Here is a 14,830-nt window from a genome sequence, read left to right as displayed (position 1 = left end):
ATATTTATTGGTTGGTGTCTTGTACATGACATGTTATATGATTGTTTGGGTCACCATGGGCACAGAATTTGATCATTAAGATCAGGCAGAGATGCTAAGTAAGCCTGCACATGATGCTGCGGCCGACAGGGTTCACACGGGACATGTTTCTAAGATCTACACACTTCTTCTATATTTGTCACGGCCGTGGCAGTTGGCATTAACCCACACCCAAAAAAAAACAAAAAAACAAAGCCCACTTTCTGTTTGTCATGTTTTCTTTGAATTTGCTGTGATAATCTTGGAATCATCGTGAAAATTATGTTAAACTCCACTAGAATGCAGCAAGCTGCTCTCATTTTCTAGCCAAACCAGGGGAGGACGGATGAGCATCAAAATCACTTGTAATTTCATCTCAGAGGAATAATTATAAACTCTATATTGCTTAAAAGTTACAAAAGCATATTCACTTTATATGGATGCCCAAATCTGGAATCTTTACCTTAAGTTTTTTTCCAGAAAAAATTGATTCACAATAATAAGTGGGGAACTTGGGACAAGGTGGTTCTGCTTTCCACTTGCATAGTTGATAAAACAAACATTAGACTTGAGATCTTTCAACAGGTAACCAGGAAGCACATTAACACAAACAAAAAGCAAGTCACGACTTTCCAGGACAGACCAAAATAGATTTGCTCAAATTTTAGGACAAATAGTACATGGAATTTGGGAGCTTGAATGTTCTTTTTGGCTTGGGGAGTCCTTCAAAACTGCTCCACTGATCTCCAACAACTCCCCAAATGCGATACCCTTCTTTAACCAGTCTTTTCCTTACCTGCGCCTTGTACTGCTGCACTTTCTTGTACTCATCTTCAAGACCCCTCAGTTCAAGACTAGCCCATCCATGGTATCCGACATGGATTAGGTTATCGACAGTGTATGATCTTAGAGATTCCCTTCTTGAAGACACAAGGAAAATCTTGACCCCTCTGTTTTTTATCTCATGGAAGAGATTAAGCGTGTGCTCCAGAGCCGGCGCCTTGCTTTCTTTCATCCATGCTTCCCATGATGATGCGTTCAGCCTTTCTCCCCTGTTGCAGTTAAAATTGCACATCGTAAACCATATGTTGTTACAACATATTCTAGGCGTTCATTTCGTTCAAAAATCGAACTTACCCGAAACCGTGTTTCTTGAAATAAGGAATGGTGGATAGAAGAGTGTCATCAACATCAAAAATCCAAGCATCTTTGCCGTCGCCGGCCAAGCTGCAACAACCGCTCAAGTAAAGCTTAACTTCTTCGGCGGCCCTTTGGGAATCAGCCTTGTACTGGGAGGATGTCATGTACTTCTTGATGTGATCAATGCATTCTTGAGGCACGACTTCAAACTCCCTTATGTTGTTGAGCTCCACATTGATCCTCCAACTCTCACAATAGGTCTTCAAGCTATCTTTCACAGCGTGTCTCCTTATTCTTTGGGTCAAAATGTTCCAATCTGCCAGCGCTGAGGCAATGCAGAGGCTTGTGAATGCTAGAATCAACACCGAGTTTCTTGCCATTTGATGCAATGGCAAACAGAAATCACAAAAGATGAGAGAATGATGAATTGAGAGGAACAAATAAGGGGGTAGCTGCTAGAATGGGCCGTGGGGCAGGTATGTGATTTTGGTGTTGGTGATTGAAAGTCACATGGGATGAGGATGAAATTATTATTACTTTGTTAATGTATGAAGACAAATTTTCAAATTGTGTGCTTCACAACTCATGTTGTCTCTCCCAATGTGCTTATGTCTTATGCAATTTTAATTTCATGTGGCATGTTACCACCAGGTCTTTTATTTTAATACTGTTTCTTGTTCATAATGATGGATTTCAATCATTGAATTTTCTAGCTATCACCGCCATTCTTGCCATCAAACACGGCTTGATCACTGAACTTTCTCAGGAAGGCCACCACCCCACTTTCAGAAAGAGATCATCAATCTTTGTTAATTTAGGTGGTGAAATTAATTCTTTTTCTCAAGTATTTCATCCATATAATCTATTGTATCCCATGTTCTTATCCTGTTTTCATTGATACAAATTAATGGCACCAAAAAAATTTGCGAGGAAAATAAAGGAATTAAAATTACCCAACCGCGGGTAAAAATTCCCCTTTAACTTTGTTTAATTTTCAGATTTAAGACTGCAATATTTTTTTATATTTCAACAATCAAAAGTAACAGTGGATAGTGTGTGACTGTGGTTTTCGATTCTTAAAAGGATTTGTTGATAATTTTTCTTTTTCGCTTTTGAGAAACTATAGATGGCAAAGTTTAAAATTGCTATGATTCCAAATTGTTAGTGGACGCAATTGTCAATGAATTGAATGATGTATGTTTTTCTGTCAACAAAAAGAATAAAGCAATAGATGGGGGGCACCCAAGGGTGCCAACTATTAATCATCTTAGCTGATATATATATAATTTTTTTTTTTCATAAGAGCTATATATAAATACTTTTATTACTTTGTTAGTTGAAGGGTTTAATTTTTTAAGGAAAAAAAAAACTCAATAATATTTTTTTCAATTGAGAGGTTACAACGGATGACAACTTTGGGTAAACAGCAAGAAACAACGAACGATGCGAAATTACCCCCTTTTTTTTTTTTTACAAAGAATAATTACTGGATTTAGATTCACATAAAATGACACAATTGTATTCGAGTTAAAATAAAATGTTAATAATCTTATCGTAATTAAATCAGCCGACCAATAATCGTATCCAATTCGCGTTCGAAATCAAAATTACCATTTAACCTTATCGTATTATTAAATATTCCGGAAAAAGTAGATGCCATTCTTATAAAATAAAACTTACCATTGCTTCATACTTCGAAAAAGTAGATGCCACTAAACCGTGAAAAATAATAACAAAAATCAAAGCTCCAAAATTGAAAAATACTTCAATTATGGATAAAGGCATTCACTCACATGGTGCACAATCTGAGAACTGAGATGCCACATAAATTTTGTTTGAGGCAACAAATATTCAAGTGGCTAGTGAATAGTAACATTAACGATGTAAGTGAAAAAAAAATTGAGCTAGCTCCCAAGTAGAAACCACTCAAACCAGACCTTTTGGTGAACAAGTTGTTATTATGGATATATAGACCTTCAAGTATTTACAAATACTTTTGGAGGTTTGTAATAGCCTGTTATAAATATTGCCTTCAGCCAATGCCGAATCAAGTTTCATGACAAGAAAAATAAGAGGAAAAAGAAAAATTGTCTATGGACATGCCTCAAAAAGCCCTCCGAAGTAACAGAGAACAATTGAATGATTCATTGTTCAATGTCGGGAAAAACCATCATCGAAGTTCAGAGAATAGCTGTGGATATCATAGCTGAACTGTGTGTTGATCCCTTTCCATCCCAAAGCTTGTTTCCTCATCGACTTGAATTTCCAGAGCAACTGCCTCAAGACATGTGATTTACACTTACAGCAACAAACAGTCGGCACTCTTCTTTGAACATTGCCTAGGGTGACTGCTGATCTAGTGCTTGCCATTGTCTTCCACCATTCTAGGAACTGGAGCCTCTTCGCGTTCATTATTTTGAAAGTTTTCATGTTTAGCTCCTTGCTCAGCACGAACTGTATGGAGCATTCAAGAAGTGGTTTAAGGATAGAAGCAGAAAATAAATTATGAGAAATATAATTTTAAGACAAAACATGAAGAGTGAAGGCCATGCTTTTAAAGTATCAATGCCCACTACCATGTGTCATTATCAATGATTTTAGATCCCACTTTGCAAGATGTAAAACACAAGGTACATTCAACTTTAATTTTTCACCAGTCGTCTAGTCACTGGTCATATGGTCACAACTGGGAATAATATAATTAAAGATTTGATGATAGTGATGTAATGTCACTGATGACAAAGCACTTTTTGTATTGGCTTGTCTAGGAAAAGTTGCTACTTGCTGGTGCTTATCGTTTGTGATTTTGCCTCTGTTTCGCTCTTGTGAGTTGAACTTGCCCAGCAAGTGACTGTGAAGAAAAAGTAGGAAGGGCAGGATAAGGTTTTATAGAGTAAAAGTTCACACCGTCCATGTGCAAATGAGTGACTGGCATGATCAATGACATTTATCCATTTGCTTTCTTCCAAAGTTTCATCAATAAATCTAGCAAAAGGCCCACAGAGATATTAAAAAGGGTAAAAAAAAGAAAAATTGTGGGGCAGATAACGTGATATTGATGAAAATAACTGTTAACCGATAAAACCTATGCCACTAATTTGTCACATGATATATAAAACAAGTGAAGCCAGAATGATAATAGTTTACGTCATGTTGATCATAGAATGAGAACCTATAAACAATTAACAAAACAGCTACTTAGAAAAACAATTACAATGAACAATTTGCTTAGACTGAAGATTCACGGTAAAGATAAAGAGTCATTTTTGTAATGCAAGAAGAAAGAGTGAGCTCTTACTGAGGAATAGAGAGTTAATGCTCAAAGTTAAGCATTAGTACCACCGAACATTATGTGAGAGCCACAAATATGAAATATGTACAGGCACCAAACTCTCTCGGCAATTTCACCTAAGAATCATCACAAGTTGATTTCTTGTTAGCTTTTAACAGAATGTCCATTCATAACTATTATTTTTTTTTTTAAGAGGGCATATATGAATATAGTAAATGAACACATCAGAAAAATTCACACAATTTTTAGCACAGGTATAGCATTTCCAATAATACATGCAAAAGGCAGAATAACAGTACAAAGGACTAAATAAAATACTTATTTCCATATGATCTGCTTTGGTGCCTGACCATGTATGCCAAGCTTGTTTGAATATCAATCAGCCGATGCTAACTGATCTTTATACGAACATACTACTAGAAATTTCCAATGTTCTTCACATCATTTGCTAGAAAACATTAAGTTCACATAATATGACTATCATTTTGTATTAGTACCAATCTATCACGTTTTAAGAATTTGCATGCAAACTACCCCTATTAATCAGAAAATTCACAGAAAGCATGCAGTAGCCAATTTCAACTTGCTCATCATTCAAATAAAAAAGAGATGTCTCTTATTTTCACAACAGAGATTATAGTGAAAGTTCCATTTCAGCACCAGGGAAACTGTTCTTCACATTTTAAGAGTTCTCATCAGTCTCAAAGTCTTCTCTCCATATAAACCTAATGACAGACATATTCTTCAATAACTATATAATCAGCATACAATATATAAGGATCCGCATATGTGTAGGTGCAGAGAAATGAGGGAAAGGGGTTGAAGATGATACTCACAACTTTTATGCTCCTTCCCATCTCGAAAACAACTGCAGCATCTGCAAACAAGAAAAACGTTAACTGTTAACTGAAATAGAAATATTTCCCAGGAAAAATAATGATTTTGATTCGTATGACAATTATGAAGCAAGGACAGTTAAAAATTGAAAACCTTGTTAAAGATTCTCCCTTAAATTGAGCCTCTATTTCATTGAAATATAATCTATACAACATTGACCTGCGATATCAATTCACCAGTTAACAAACATGAAAAATAGATTAAGAATGTTTCAGGAGAAGGTAGGACTGTTTCGGAAAGAAATTCACTATAACAGATTGGGGATTTTTTTTTCTTTTTTTTTTCCTTTTTGCACATTTATTTCAGTGAGGTGCAGAAATAAATTCACTATAACATAAGGGACTCATTTCCGTCCCATGTGAATACGATGAACTAATTTGAAGTCTATGGCAGATCTGGAAGCATAGAAGAATCATAACACTACCACGATGGAATAGCAACTGCCACAAGCGCAGGAGATAGCTTCCATAGCTGATGAAGCCGACCACTTAAAATTCCAGCCAGATACTCAAGAATGCAACTTTCCTACTCTAAAACAGCAGAAATGATCGTAAGAAAATTATATAAACAAAGATAGCACATACAAGCAGAGAAGGATATGTGGAGCTAAAAGCTGGAAGTAACTGATTTGACTGCATATAAATAGAGAAGCACATCATAAAATTAAAATCAACGGGAAAAAAAAAAAACTTCTCAGTCTGTCTCAGATATGAACTTGATTTGGCAGAAAAGGAGAAAAGAACCTCCGCTTAATCTACCCAGAACAAAATCTTTGACCTTAGCTCTATTGTCCACAAAATCTTTTCTGATAATCATTTATGTTTCTTAAGTAGCAAAAAAATATTTCAGAACTCTGAAATTCCTATAATATCTTTAAGTCTTTAAAGACAGTAAAGGTACCTTTGAACTCATCATCTCCTCCTTAGCATAGAAATTTTGCAATCCTCTCTCCCACAATTTCTGGTATTGCTGTGAGATGGAAAGGGGATTATAAGAAATGGACGTGAAATGTTCAATTAGGCAACTCCATCTGCTTGCAATGCATCCAAGTAGCAGGAGCTCCTGTCTCAAGAAAAAACATAAAATTATGTACAAAATTTAAATAATCAAAAGTTTACTCGTTGATAATTTAAATTACCACATATATTAGATATCAGAAGCAAAACCTATGATCTGCTCCCAGAAATGAGATATTCCCCCAACCACCTATTTACAGGGTATGGGGCCATTTGTGCCAATTAACTTGAAAAGGTTGTACCACTAACTGGATCTAAGCAGTTCTACATCAGATTTCATAAAAGCTACTTTACAAATCCCAACCTATTAACCAATAAATCCATGTTGTTTCACTTTCTAAACCAATAAGGGGATTGAAAATCTAATGCAATATCATAACATATCATCAAATAGTTTGAGTTGGAAGGACAATATATATCTCAACCGAAAACCCACAAGACTATAGTTTCTAATTGTAAATGACTATTTTGGACCCCTAACAAACATAAAATGACAGTATTTAGGATACTGAATCCTTGCAAGTCATTTCATAACCCTGAGATGTGTAATCACCATGCCTCAAAAACTACCACAGGTACCATGCTGTTTGGATTGACTGACATGATTGCTTCTGAAACAACTTAAGTCCGCAAATTTTAAGTATAATTTTACATTCAAAGTAGAATTTAAGCATCTATAGAAACATTGGGGAAAAGAACATCAATGGCCAATTTGTATGCAAGTTACTGAACAGCAGTGCAGATTGTGCAACATCTCCAAATTAAAAGATTCTTATCCCAATAATTTGTTGCAAAAATGAAACCTCCTGCAATCCTTTGTAACACAAGAACTATGTAATGTGTGTATGTAGGAGTGTGGACATATCTGTTCTTGTAAACATACAAACACCTGGTTGCACAACATGCATAACCCATATAACCAAGCATCCAGAAAATTTAAACAGGCACTAGATGTAATCAAGTCTTTAAGAGATTGATGGAATATTTCCAATGACTTACAATGATTTCACTCAACTTATCATCACTGCCTTCTGCCGAAATATGAAGCCTTTCCAATACTTGTACCCACTGAAACTTAGGTGCAGAAAATATCATACTCGCACCAGATACCAGTCTAATAGTTCTCATATCGAGAAAATACAAGAGATTCTTTGATTTCCAGCAGCTCCAGGTGACAAAATCAACCAAGGTGCCAACATTCCTGCGACCAAAGCATGTTTAATGCAGACCTTGTAGTTGAATTTTGCAAGATAACTATTATCGTCTCTTAGGTCAATCCAACAAGTCATAGTTATGAAACATCAATAAAAATCATATTCTTCTATTCTCTTAGGTCAAGCTATATACCCTGTCAGTGCCAAAGATCTGTCTTGCCGCAAATGCACTTCAACCAAGCTATTATCAGAACTAGTCCAACTATCTCGTTTGATAGCACTAGAGAGGATATTTAACCCTGACTTAACTGTTGATATGCATGACACTGCAGACTGCCTCTTGAGGAACCCTTGCACAGCCAAATGTGCAAAATCCTCAGCAGTCGACATATCAATCTCCATAGTTGGAGCAATTTCTGAAGATGGCATAGTTGAGTCTCTCATCGGTTCATGAACCAAGTTAACTGTAGAATCCAGAAGTGTCAACTTGCTGAGATATATATTGAGGCAATCATGCTCTTTTTCCATAAGCTCATTAAGATCCATCTCAATTGCTGCCCTTAAGAAAGCCTCAAGATGTGCATCGCTCAAAGGTAAAGTACAAATGAAATGTTCGCATACAAAAGCCCTGCCTTTACTAAGAACAGCAGTTGATAGATGTGAAAGACCCTGATCATGAAAAATCACAAAAGTATGATGAGATAGAACTCGTACTATATTGATTCCAAATTCAAATATCTAGAGTAGCAAATAAGATTGAAGTAATAAGAGATTAAATATGGTCCACAACCTGAGGGAAAGAACGATTGGATGTTATTTCAGTTACACTAGTATCAAGTTCCTTCAGGGAGTCAAGATAAACCTCGGAACTGCACAAGTGACTAACCACCTAAACATCATCACTCGAAGAAATCAATAATGATAACCGAAGAAATAATGAAATAATTAATGCAAATCCATTGTAGTAAAACTTAAAATCAGAAGAATTAACAATCTAAGCACATTATGACAAACAAGTTTAAGGCATCTAAATAATCTAAGACTCATGGACTGATGATCCAAGACAGAAATTGTGACGTGAATAAGAAATTATAGGCATGCAAGAATAAGAAACGAGTGCAAGCGAAAAAATCAAGAACAAAAGTCAAAAATATATAAAGTGAAGAGAGAGAAGATACTGACATTCTCAAAGAAAATGCCCCACTGAAGAGCTTTCTTGATGTTTTGAGCATCCCAATGAGCGGGAAGGCCGGAGGATTGACACCCAGATGCCAGAATCAATATATCTACAAAACCTTTTATCAGTTTCATCATTTCTTCTAAAGATATTTCTGGGTAGTTCCAACCCATTTTCACCTTTGAGTGCAAGCCGAAAGGAATTGAGCTCTGAGAATGTTTAGGGTAAAGCTTACACAAGATAATTGTTTGTCGTTGGGAACGAGTTGCCAAACAAGTCTTTTCGATTTATCTGTCCGCTGCCGTTTTGATTGGGCTTGCCTTTTCCCGCATTCAAAATCTTGCCACTTGATACGCGCCGTTTTGGACTTTTGGGAGCTTGAGTTTAAATTTTTAATAATCTCTATTCTCTACATAATAATTTTATTATTTTCTTTCAAAAGAAACTAATCAATTTTTTTTTTTAATATCTAAAGTCCAAGCATGAGATGATATATAGGCCCTTATTTTTTTTAATACGAACAAATTGTTAAACCGTATAGTTTAATAGTATTAAAATTTGATTCTATTAAACTGCACGATATATTTGCGTGAAAAAAAATGAGAGTGTCTACACTAAAAAGAAAAATTGATTGATATATATAAAGAGAGAGTATGAACACATTTCATCTCCAGTGTTAATTTTACCAAACTAAATGATATTGTGGCTAATATTTTAATAAAGATTGATCCACATATTTTCAAAATCTGAATTTATAAATTTTTTTACACTTTTACTCATTACCCAACACAGAAAAACTGTGAGATCATCTATTACTTTTAAACTTTTTACAAAATTTTGTCTTTAAAAGTCTTTTAACATTTTTTTCTTTTAATCTTGTTTAAACACGTGTACAAAAAAAAAAACTTTATCTGGGCTCTTTGTAATGTCAAAAAAACAAAGTGTATAGGCATATAGCAACAGAACAAACCATCTTTTATTGCAGCATTGAACAGTTGACAAGCAAAGCTCAAATTGTCATGCAATGCAAGCCCATATGATTTTACGCGAGAAACTACTGATGGAATTTCCATTATACTCCGACTTAATCACATAGACTACCAGGAATAGCTAAGCCGCGTTATGTTACCTTGTTCAAAACAGTACAACAAAAAGCAATGAAGTCTGACATACACGTAACACAATTGAAAGATGCCACGAGCTCCTGATGTCCACATTGTGTACATTTTGTAACACAAGGGAAGTTGAGCAAGTGCATATGCAGCAACAGGCAGAAAAAGCCAAGACGATAACGACCGTTACAACTGATTTGCCTCCCTCACGAACCACAATTGAAAAGCCTGCGGCAGAAGCTACCATCATTGTTGCCACAGCCCAGAAGAGTAATCCAAGACCCCGCATCAAGAGCCTCGGTAGTTGATCCAGGAAATCTTCTACAGCATAGCCTGCTGTTATTATTGACAAAAATGTCACCAGTGAAGCAGAAGAGAATATAAGACCTGGTGCATCCGAAATTGCAAACACCAGGAACGACTTAGTCTTTCATAAAAATTTTGATTCTGGTATCCTCTTTGTCGCCTTCAGGCACACAGTAAAAGCTGCAGCAAACATTATGGTAGCTATGAGAGCTGCAACAACCATGCAGGAGTTTGCTGTGACCTTCATCCATTGCTCCCTTTTCTCGAGCAAATCCTTGTGTTGCTCCATGAACACATCTCCAGCTGTTTTCCCCAACACGTTTGGAGTCTTGTTAACAAGAAGGTGCACTAATTTTTCAATTTCCTACATGAACGAGTAAGTTAAATGAACTAGGATCCAATGATGATCTTTTAACATGTGCGCATTAATAATAGTGAATACGTTAAGATTTAATTTCACATTTTTTATCCAATAACTATCAATCGCAATCTTGTAAAAAGATCATATTACCTTAAACCACTGCAATTCTCTTTGCATTTGCAGAGCTGCATCAGAAACGACTCTGAGACGAGCGGGAGGCGTCAACTCTGCTGCCAAATGCAAGATATTGTTGTTAGATGCATCTATTGAGTTGCTAAAAAATGAGCCCATTATAAACATCCATCTTGCGCGTAAGATTGAAAATCTTTTCTTGCCGGTGTTGAACAGCAATTTGCAGCAAAGGTTGCTGATTACTCCGAAGCCAAATAAGATTAGGAATCATCTGAAGAGACAACTCTACGATTTCAACATCTCCACAAGCTGCTGCAACGGTTATGGTGCCCGACTTGAGGAAAAAATTCATAAATTTGTGGATCGCTCAATGATGAAAGTTCTCTAGCAACACATTTTATCAATACCATGGCGTATTTATGCTTCAATTTCTCATCCTGAATTTGCTTGATGGGAGGTGCTGTCCATCCTACTGTTGGGCGTTGGCAGTTGAAAGTTAGCCCCATTTCAGCACATTGTTAAGAAGTACCCCATAGAAGAAGAGAAGAAAAGTGAGGAAAAAACAGGATTTGCAAACCTGCATCTGTAAAGATCTTCCAAAATTTTGGCGACGTACTAAATACGCCAACTTTTGCTGACAGGGGTGAAATATGGTTGAGTTCAACAGGGTTATCTAAAGAGGCAAACAAAAATGAAATTAACAGTTGGATTGTCTTGTAGGATTTTGCCGCTATGTTTTCAGAATATAAAAATCAAATATGCGTAACAATATCCTATCTTTCGAGAAAGAAGATTAAAGAGATTAAACTCAATAAAAAGTACAATACTGACAAAGGGTAAATAGACTTTTGCAATTCTCGAAGAATACTTCCACTCTCGAAATCTGAAGGCTTAGAGGCCAATGCATCGAGCAGATTACACCCACAATCATCTCTAACAGTAGCTAAACCAGGATTCCCTCTCTCTATTAGATAAAGCAGAATATCTGTTGAATGAAAAGCATATGATCAATAATTAAACAAACAAGTTCATTTCTTAAACGGAAAATTGTAATAGATGAGAGAAATACATCAAGGTACCCAAGAAGTAATTAATTAGCTAAATTTATTTAATTAGCACGAAAACCTCCAGCGGCTAGTGATTAAGCAAGTTTACCAGCCAAAGGGCCTGTAAATGGACAGCCACGAGGAGCATCAGTTGTATGAAGGGCAAGATACCATACAGTTTCCTCGTCTTTTGGAGTGCAGCAAGCAGCTGCAAGCAAAGGAGTCCAGCCATCGTTGCTTGTAGTTTGAGTGAGATCAGGGTTTTTTCTCACTAATGCCCGGCATGCCTTGAGGCCACCCCCAACAGCCGCATAGTGAAGTGCCGTGTAACCCAAGTCATCTGTCATGCCAAGGTCATCTTTACGTAAACACTCTGCCAAATTATCCACCAAGTTGGAAAACTGATGCTCCTGTTGCTGCAAAAGGTGAAGCTGCAGTCGCAGTTCTGAAAGGATTATTGCAGCCGTAGCCACGGTTTAAGGAAGCTGCTGGCCACGGTTTAATGGAAGCTGCTGGTTCGGCATGGGGAATGGGTAATTATTATTTAAGGCATTTGCTTGAAGATGTGATTGAGACTGCTACATATTTTGCAAATGAGTCGAAAGATCCTGAAGGAACGAAGCATCCATCAATTTTCTTTATGCTTTTTCTCGTCTTTCGAATGAAGGAACGAAGCATCCATCAAATAAATGCTTTTCTTTATGCTGTTCTCTTCTTTTGTCTCTTGTGCGAATTTAGTTTACTTTTTCCTTTCCTTTCAAAAATCTTGCGGGATCCCACTGCATTCTTATTTCCTACAGCGGATTCCTTCAGTTTGCAGCCAGAAATGAGATAGCAGGACATCCCAACTCACAGTGTCAAACACCACAGTTTATTATAAATTTGAAAGAAAGGCTTCAATACAATATCATTCATGAAGAATCCACATTAGAAAGGAACTGTAATGGCTGCCTATCTCGATCTATTTCGCAGAACAATTGAAAAAAGTTGCAGCAAAAGATATCATTACTAAGAATGTGGCTAATTCACATAGACAATATTATGAGACAAAAACAAACAAGGTAGCTAATTTGCTGTTTGTGAGTTTTAATGCATACCTTTTGTAGACTTATAGTGAGTAAAAAATGCCAATACAAAATTGGGTGTGATTTTAAGATAATGAAGTCTTTTCCTTAGTGACATGATGCTTAAAATAGATAAATAAAGAGGAGACAAATTAATTGGTTGATTAGATTTGAAGTTTCAACACGTAAATCCATAAATCCGATGCCATGTAATTAGATTTTTGTCCAATTAATCCAACCAAATGGTAAATCCAATTAAAAATGGATTAGTGTGGGTTGGACCTTGAACACCACCACACATCCGCAACCAGCCATGATACCTTATCGATCCTCTTCAAATGTTCGTACCAAAAAAGGAAAAAAAATTATAAAACAGAAGAAAATCTGAAAGATATTTCACCAAAAAAAAAGGCCAACTAATAATAACCTAATTATAAAAAAAAAACTTAAAACTTTAGAAAAAATCAATATTCTCTTAAAAGAACAAAATTCTTGGAAATTAAACACAAATTAAATTCTTCTACAATTAGAATAGGTAGAAAATCTGAAATCTCCTTGTATCCCTGTCTAGCAATAGAGGAACAACCACAACACTCATCAGTAGGAAATGATCCCAATGATATTAACAGACCCTACGATCACCTAAAAAACTAAGGCCAAAAAGATCCCTTAAACCCCCACTCAGACAATAGCATTGGCAGCACTTGCAATTCTTGGCCACAGATCAGCACACTCCTTACCAATTGGTCCAGTTATGGCAGATCCTACAATCACACAATCATGCCAAATCAGACATCATATTAGAAACCACAAAAAATTTATTCAATGCAAGACAACTACAACTACACAGAAAATATCAAAACCAAGATATAACTAATTTTTGTTCAGGCAATCCGCAAATTAAATATAAATACACTCAATTCAGTTACATAAAAGGTTACTAAATAAGTTGACATCACAAGGAATATGTTCTCAACCATAGATCACAATTGAACCAACCGATTCGTAACTGTTGACATAAATATATTTTGGCAATCATTCCAGATAGGAAACATATATTCCCCTGCTAATTTTACAATCCTTGCAAAATCAACATTCATTTCATGTCGGCTACCATTTAGACACACCTAATCTTCAAGTTTCAATCAAACTGTTGAAAATCAAAAAATATCTTATAAAGAAGTAATTTAAGTCATGACCAAAGAAACAAAAACAATTAGCAATTTGACACAAAAAATTAGCACTCATCAAGAAGTAACAATAGTGTCATGTCATGATAAATCAAAACATTGAACGGAAGTAATACCTTTCATTTCGCCCTTAGGGTTGACGATGACACCAGCATTATCTGCAGATCAATGAAGCCCAAATTTAGCAAACCCACAAGCTAAATCAACAAAAACAGGTCATACAATAATAACTAAGTCGAGAGAATCACAACAAACACATGGTAATAAAAAATACACATACCAAATACTTAATTCCCAAACCTAATATCTTTGTACATGTTGGGCAAGTGAAATTTTACCAGCAGACAGGTAACACAATGTAATTAGAAATCACCATCATGCTGTTAAAGACTGGCAAGTTCTTCTTTTTATATATGCTTCCTCATTATGAATGACCAAATTATCAAGTCAGCCACACCATTATAAAGAAAGCAACCATCATAACCAACCAATTAAAATGAACTAAAAAAAAAAACAATCGTTTTAGGTTAAAACAGAAATGGACCTTCAAAGTACATGAAGACGCCGTCCTTTCGGCGCCAAGGCTTGCGCTGGCGGACGATGACAGCTGGCATGACCTTTTTCCTCAGATCGGGCTTTCCTTTCTTGACAGTGGCCATGACCATGTCACCCACGCAGGCCGACGGAAGTCGGTTGAGTCTCCCTTTGATTCCTTTCACCGATATTATGTAGAGATTCTTCGCCCCCGTGTTGTCGGCGCAGTTCACCGTCGCCGCCACCGGCAAACCCAGCGACATCCTGAACTTGTTCCCCGCCGATCCTCCCCTTCCTCGCTTCGACATTGTTGCTCACTCCTCTCGTCTGTGGTTCTCTTAGAAATAAAAAAATACCGCGCTTATATATGTGTGTATGATCGGCTGTGTGT

The 14,830-nt window shown here is 36.3% G+C and overlaps 4 protein-coding genes and 1 non-coding gene across 17 annotated transcripts; all 5 read right to left on the bottom strand.

Annotated features, from left to right (window-relative positions):
• Positions 1 to 461: 461 nt before the first annotated feature.
• On the bottom strand, positions 462 to 1,676 carry LOC18046340 (acid phosphatase 1). Its single transcript, XM_006443691.2, has 2 exons — positions 1,156 to 1,676; positions 462 to 1,070 (listed from the first exon to the last, which is right to left on the bottom strand). The coding sequence occupies exons 1-2, from the start codon at positions 1,536 to 1,538 to the stop codon at positions 683 to 685; spliced, it is 771 nt and encodes a 256-aa protein (XP_006443754.1). The 5' UTR covers positions 1,539 to 1,676; the 3' UTR covers positions 462 to 682.
• A 1,802-nt stretch (positions 1,677 to 3,478) lies between these two features.
• Positions 3,479 to 8,970, bottom strand: LOC18046339. 13 transcript variants are annotated; one of them, XM_024188620.1, is made up of 10 exons: positions 8,700 to 8,969; positions 8,308 to 8,406; positions 7,711 to 8,186; positions 7,363 to 7,564; positions 6,248 to 6,409; positions 5,772 to 5,872; positions 5,441 to 5,506; positions 5,287 to 5,327; positions 4,457 to 4,566; positions 3,479 to 3,612 (listed from the first exon to the last, which is right to left on the bottom strand). In XM_024188620.1, the coding sequence occupies exons 1-9, from the start codon at positions 8,865 to 8,867 to the stop codon at positions 4,484 to 4,486; spliced, it is 1,398 nt and encodes a 465-aa protein (XP_024044388.1). In that variant the 5' UTR covers positions 8,868 to 8,969; the 3' UTR covers positions 3,479 to 3,612; positions 4,457 to 4,483. The 13 variants fall into 13 exon arrangements, 12 of the variants coding, with proteins under 12 accessions (XP_024044388.1, XP_024044390.1, XP_024044387.1 ...); XM_024188622.1 differs by having other exon boundaries at positions 3,569 to 4,009; positions 6,248 to 6,316; positions 8,700 to 8,970; XM_024188619.1 differs by having other exon boundaries at positions 3,569 to 4,009.
• A 653-nt stretch (positions 8,971 to 9,623) lies between these two features.
• On the bottom strand, positions 9,624 to 12,149 carry LOC18046337. The gene is made up of 5 exons (XM_024189009.1): positions 11,761 to 12,149; positions 11,474 to 11,590; positions 11,183 to 11,278; positions 10,624 to 11,077; positions 9,624 to 10,476 (listed from the first exon to the last, which is right to left on the bottom strand). The coding sequence occupies exons 1-4, from the start codon at positions 11,996 to 11,998 to the stop codon at positions 10,899 to 10,901; spliced, it is 630 nt and encodes a 209-aa protein (XP_024044777.1). The 5' UTR covers positions 11,999 to 12,149; the 3' UTR covers positions 9,624 to 10,476; positions 10,624 to 10,898.
• Positions 12,150 to 12,901: 752 nt separating this feature from the next.
• LOC18046336 (60S ribosomal protein L23) lies at positions 12,902 to 14,814 on the bottom strand. Its single transcript, XM_006443686.2, has 3 exons — positions 14,450 to 14,814; positions 14,022 to 14,063; positions 12,902 to 13,479 (listed from the first exon to the last, which is right to left on the bottom strand). Exons 1-3 carry the CDS (start codon positions 14,745 to 14,747, stop codon positions 13,397 to 13,399), a joined length of 423 nt encoding a protein of 140 aa, XP_006443749.1. The 5' UTR covers positions 14,748 to 14,814; the 3' UTR covers positions 12,902 to 13,396.
• LOC112100603 lies at positions 14,236 to 14,376 on the bottom strand. The gene has a single exon (XR_002906971.1). It is a non-coding gene; the product is annotated as a small nucleolar RNA snoR137 (small nucleolar RNA).
• Positions 14,815 to 14,830: the final 16 nt, after the last annotated feature.

This window comes from Citrus clementina, unplaced genomic scaffold, assembly GCF_000493195.1.
Source record: "Citrus clementina cultivar Clemenules unplaced genomic scaffold, Citrus_clementina_v1.0 scaffold_3, whole genome shotgun sequence".
Taxonomy (NCBI): domain Eukaryota; kingdom Viridiplantae; phylum Streptophyta; class Magnoliopsida; order Sapindales; family Rutaceae; genus Citrus; species Citrus x clementina.
The sequence above is the reverse complement of the archived record's forward strand: the minus strand, read 5'-3'. Positions and strand labels throughout refer to the sequence as shown.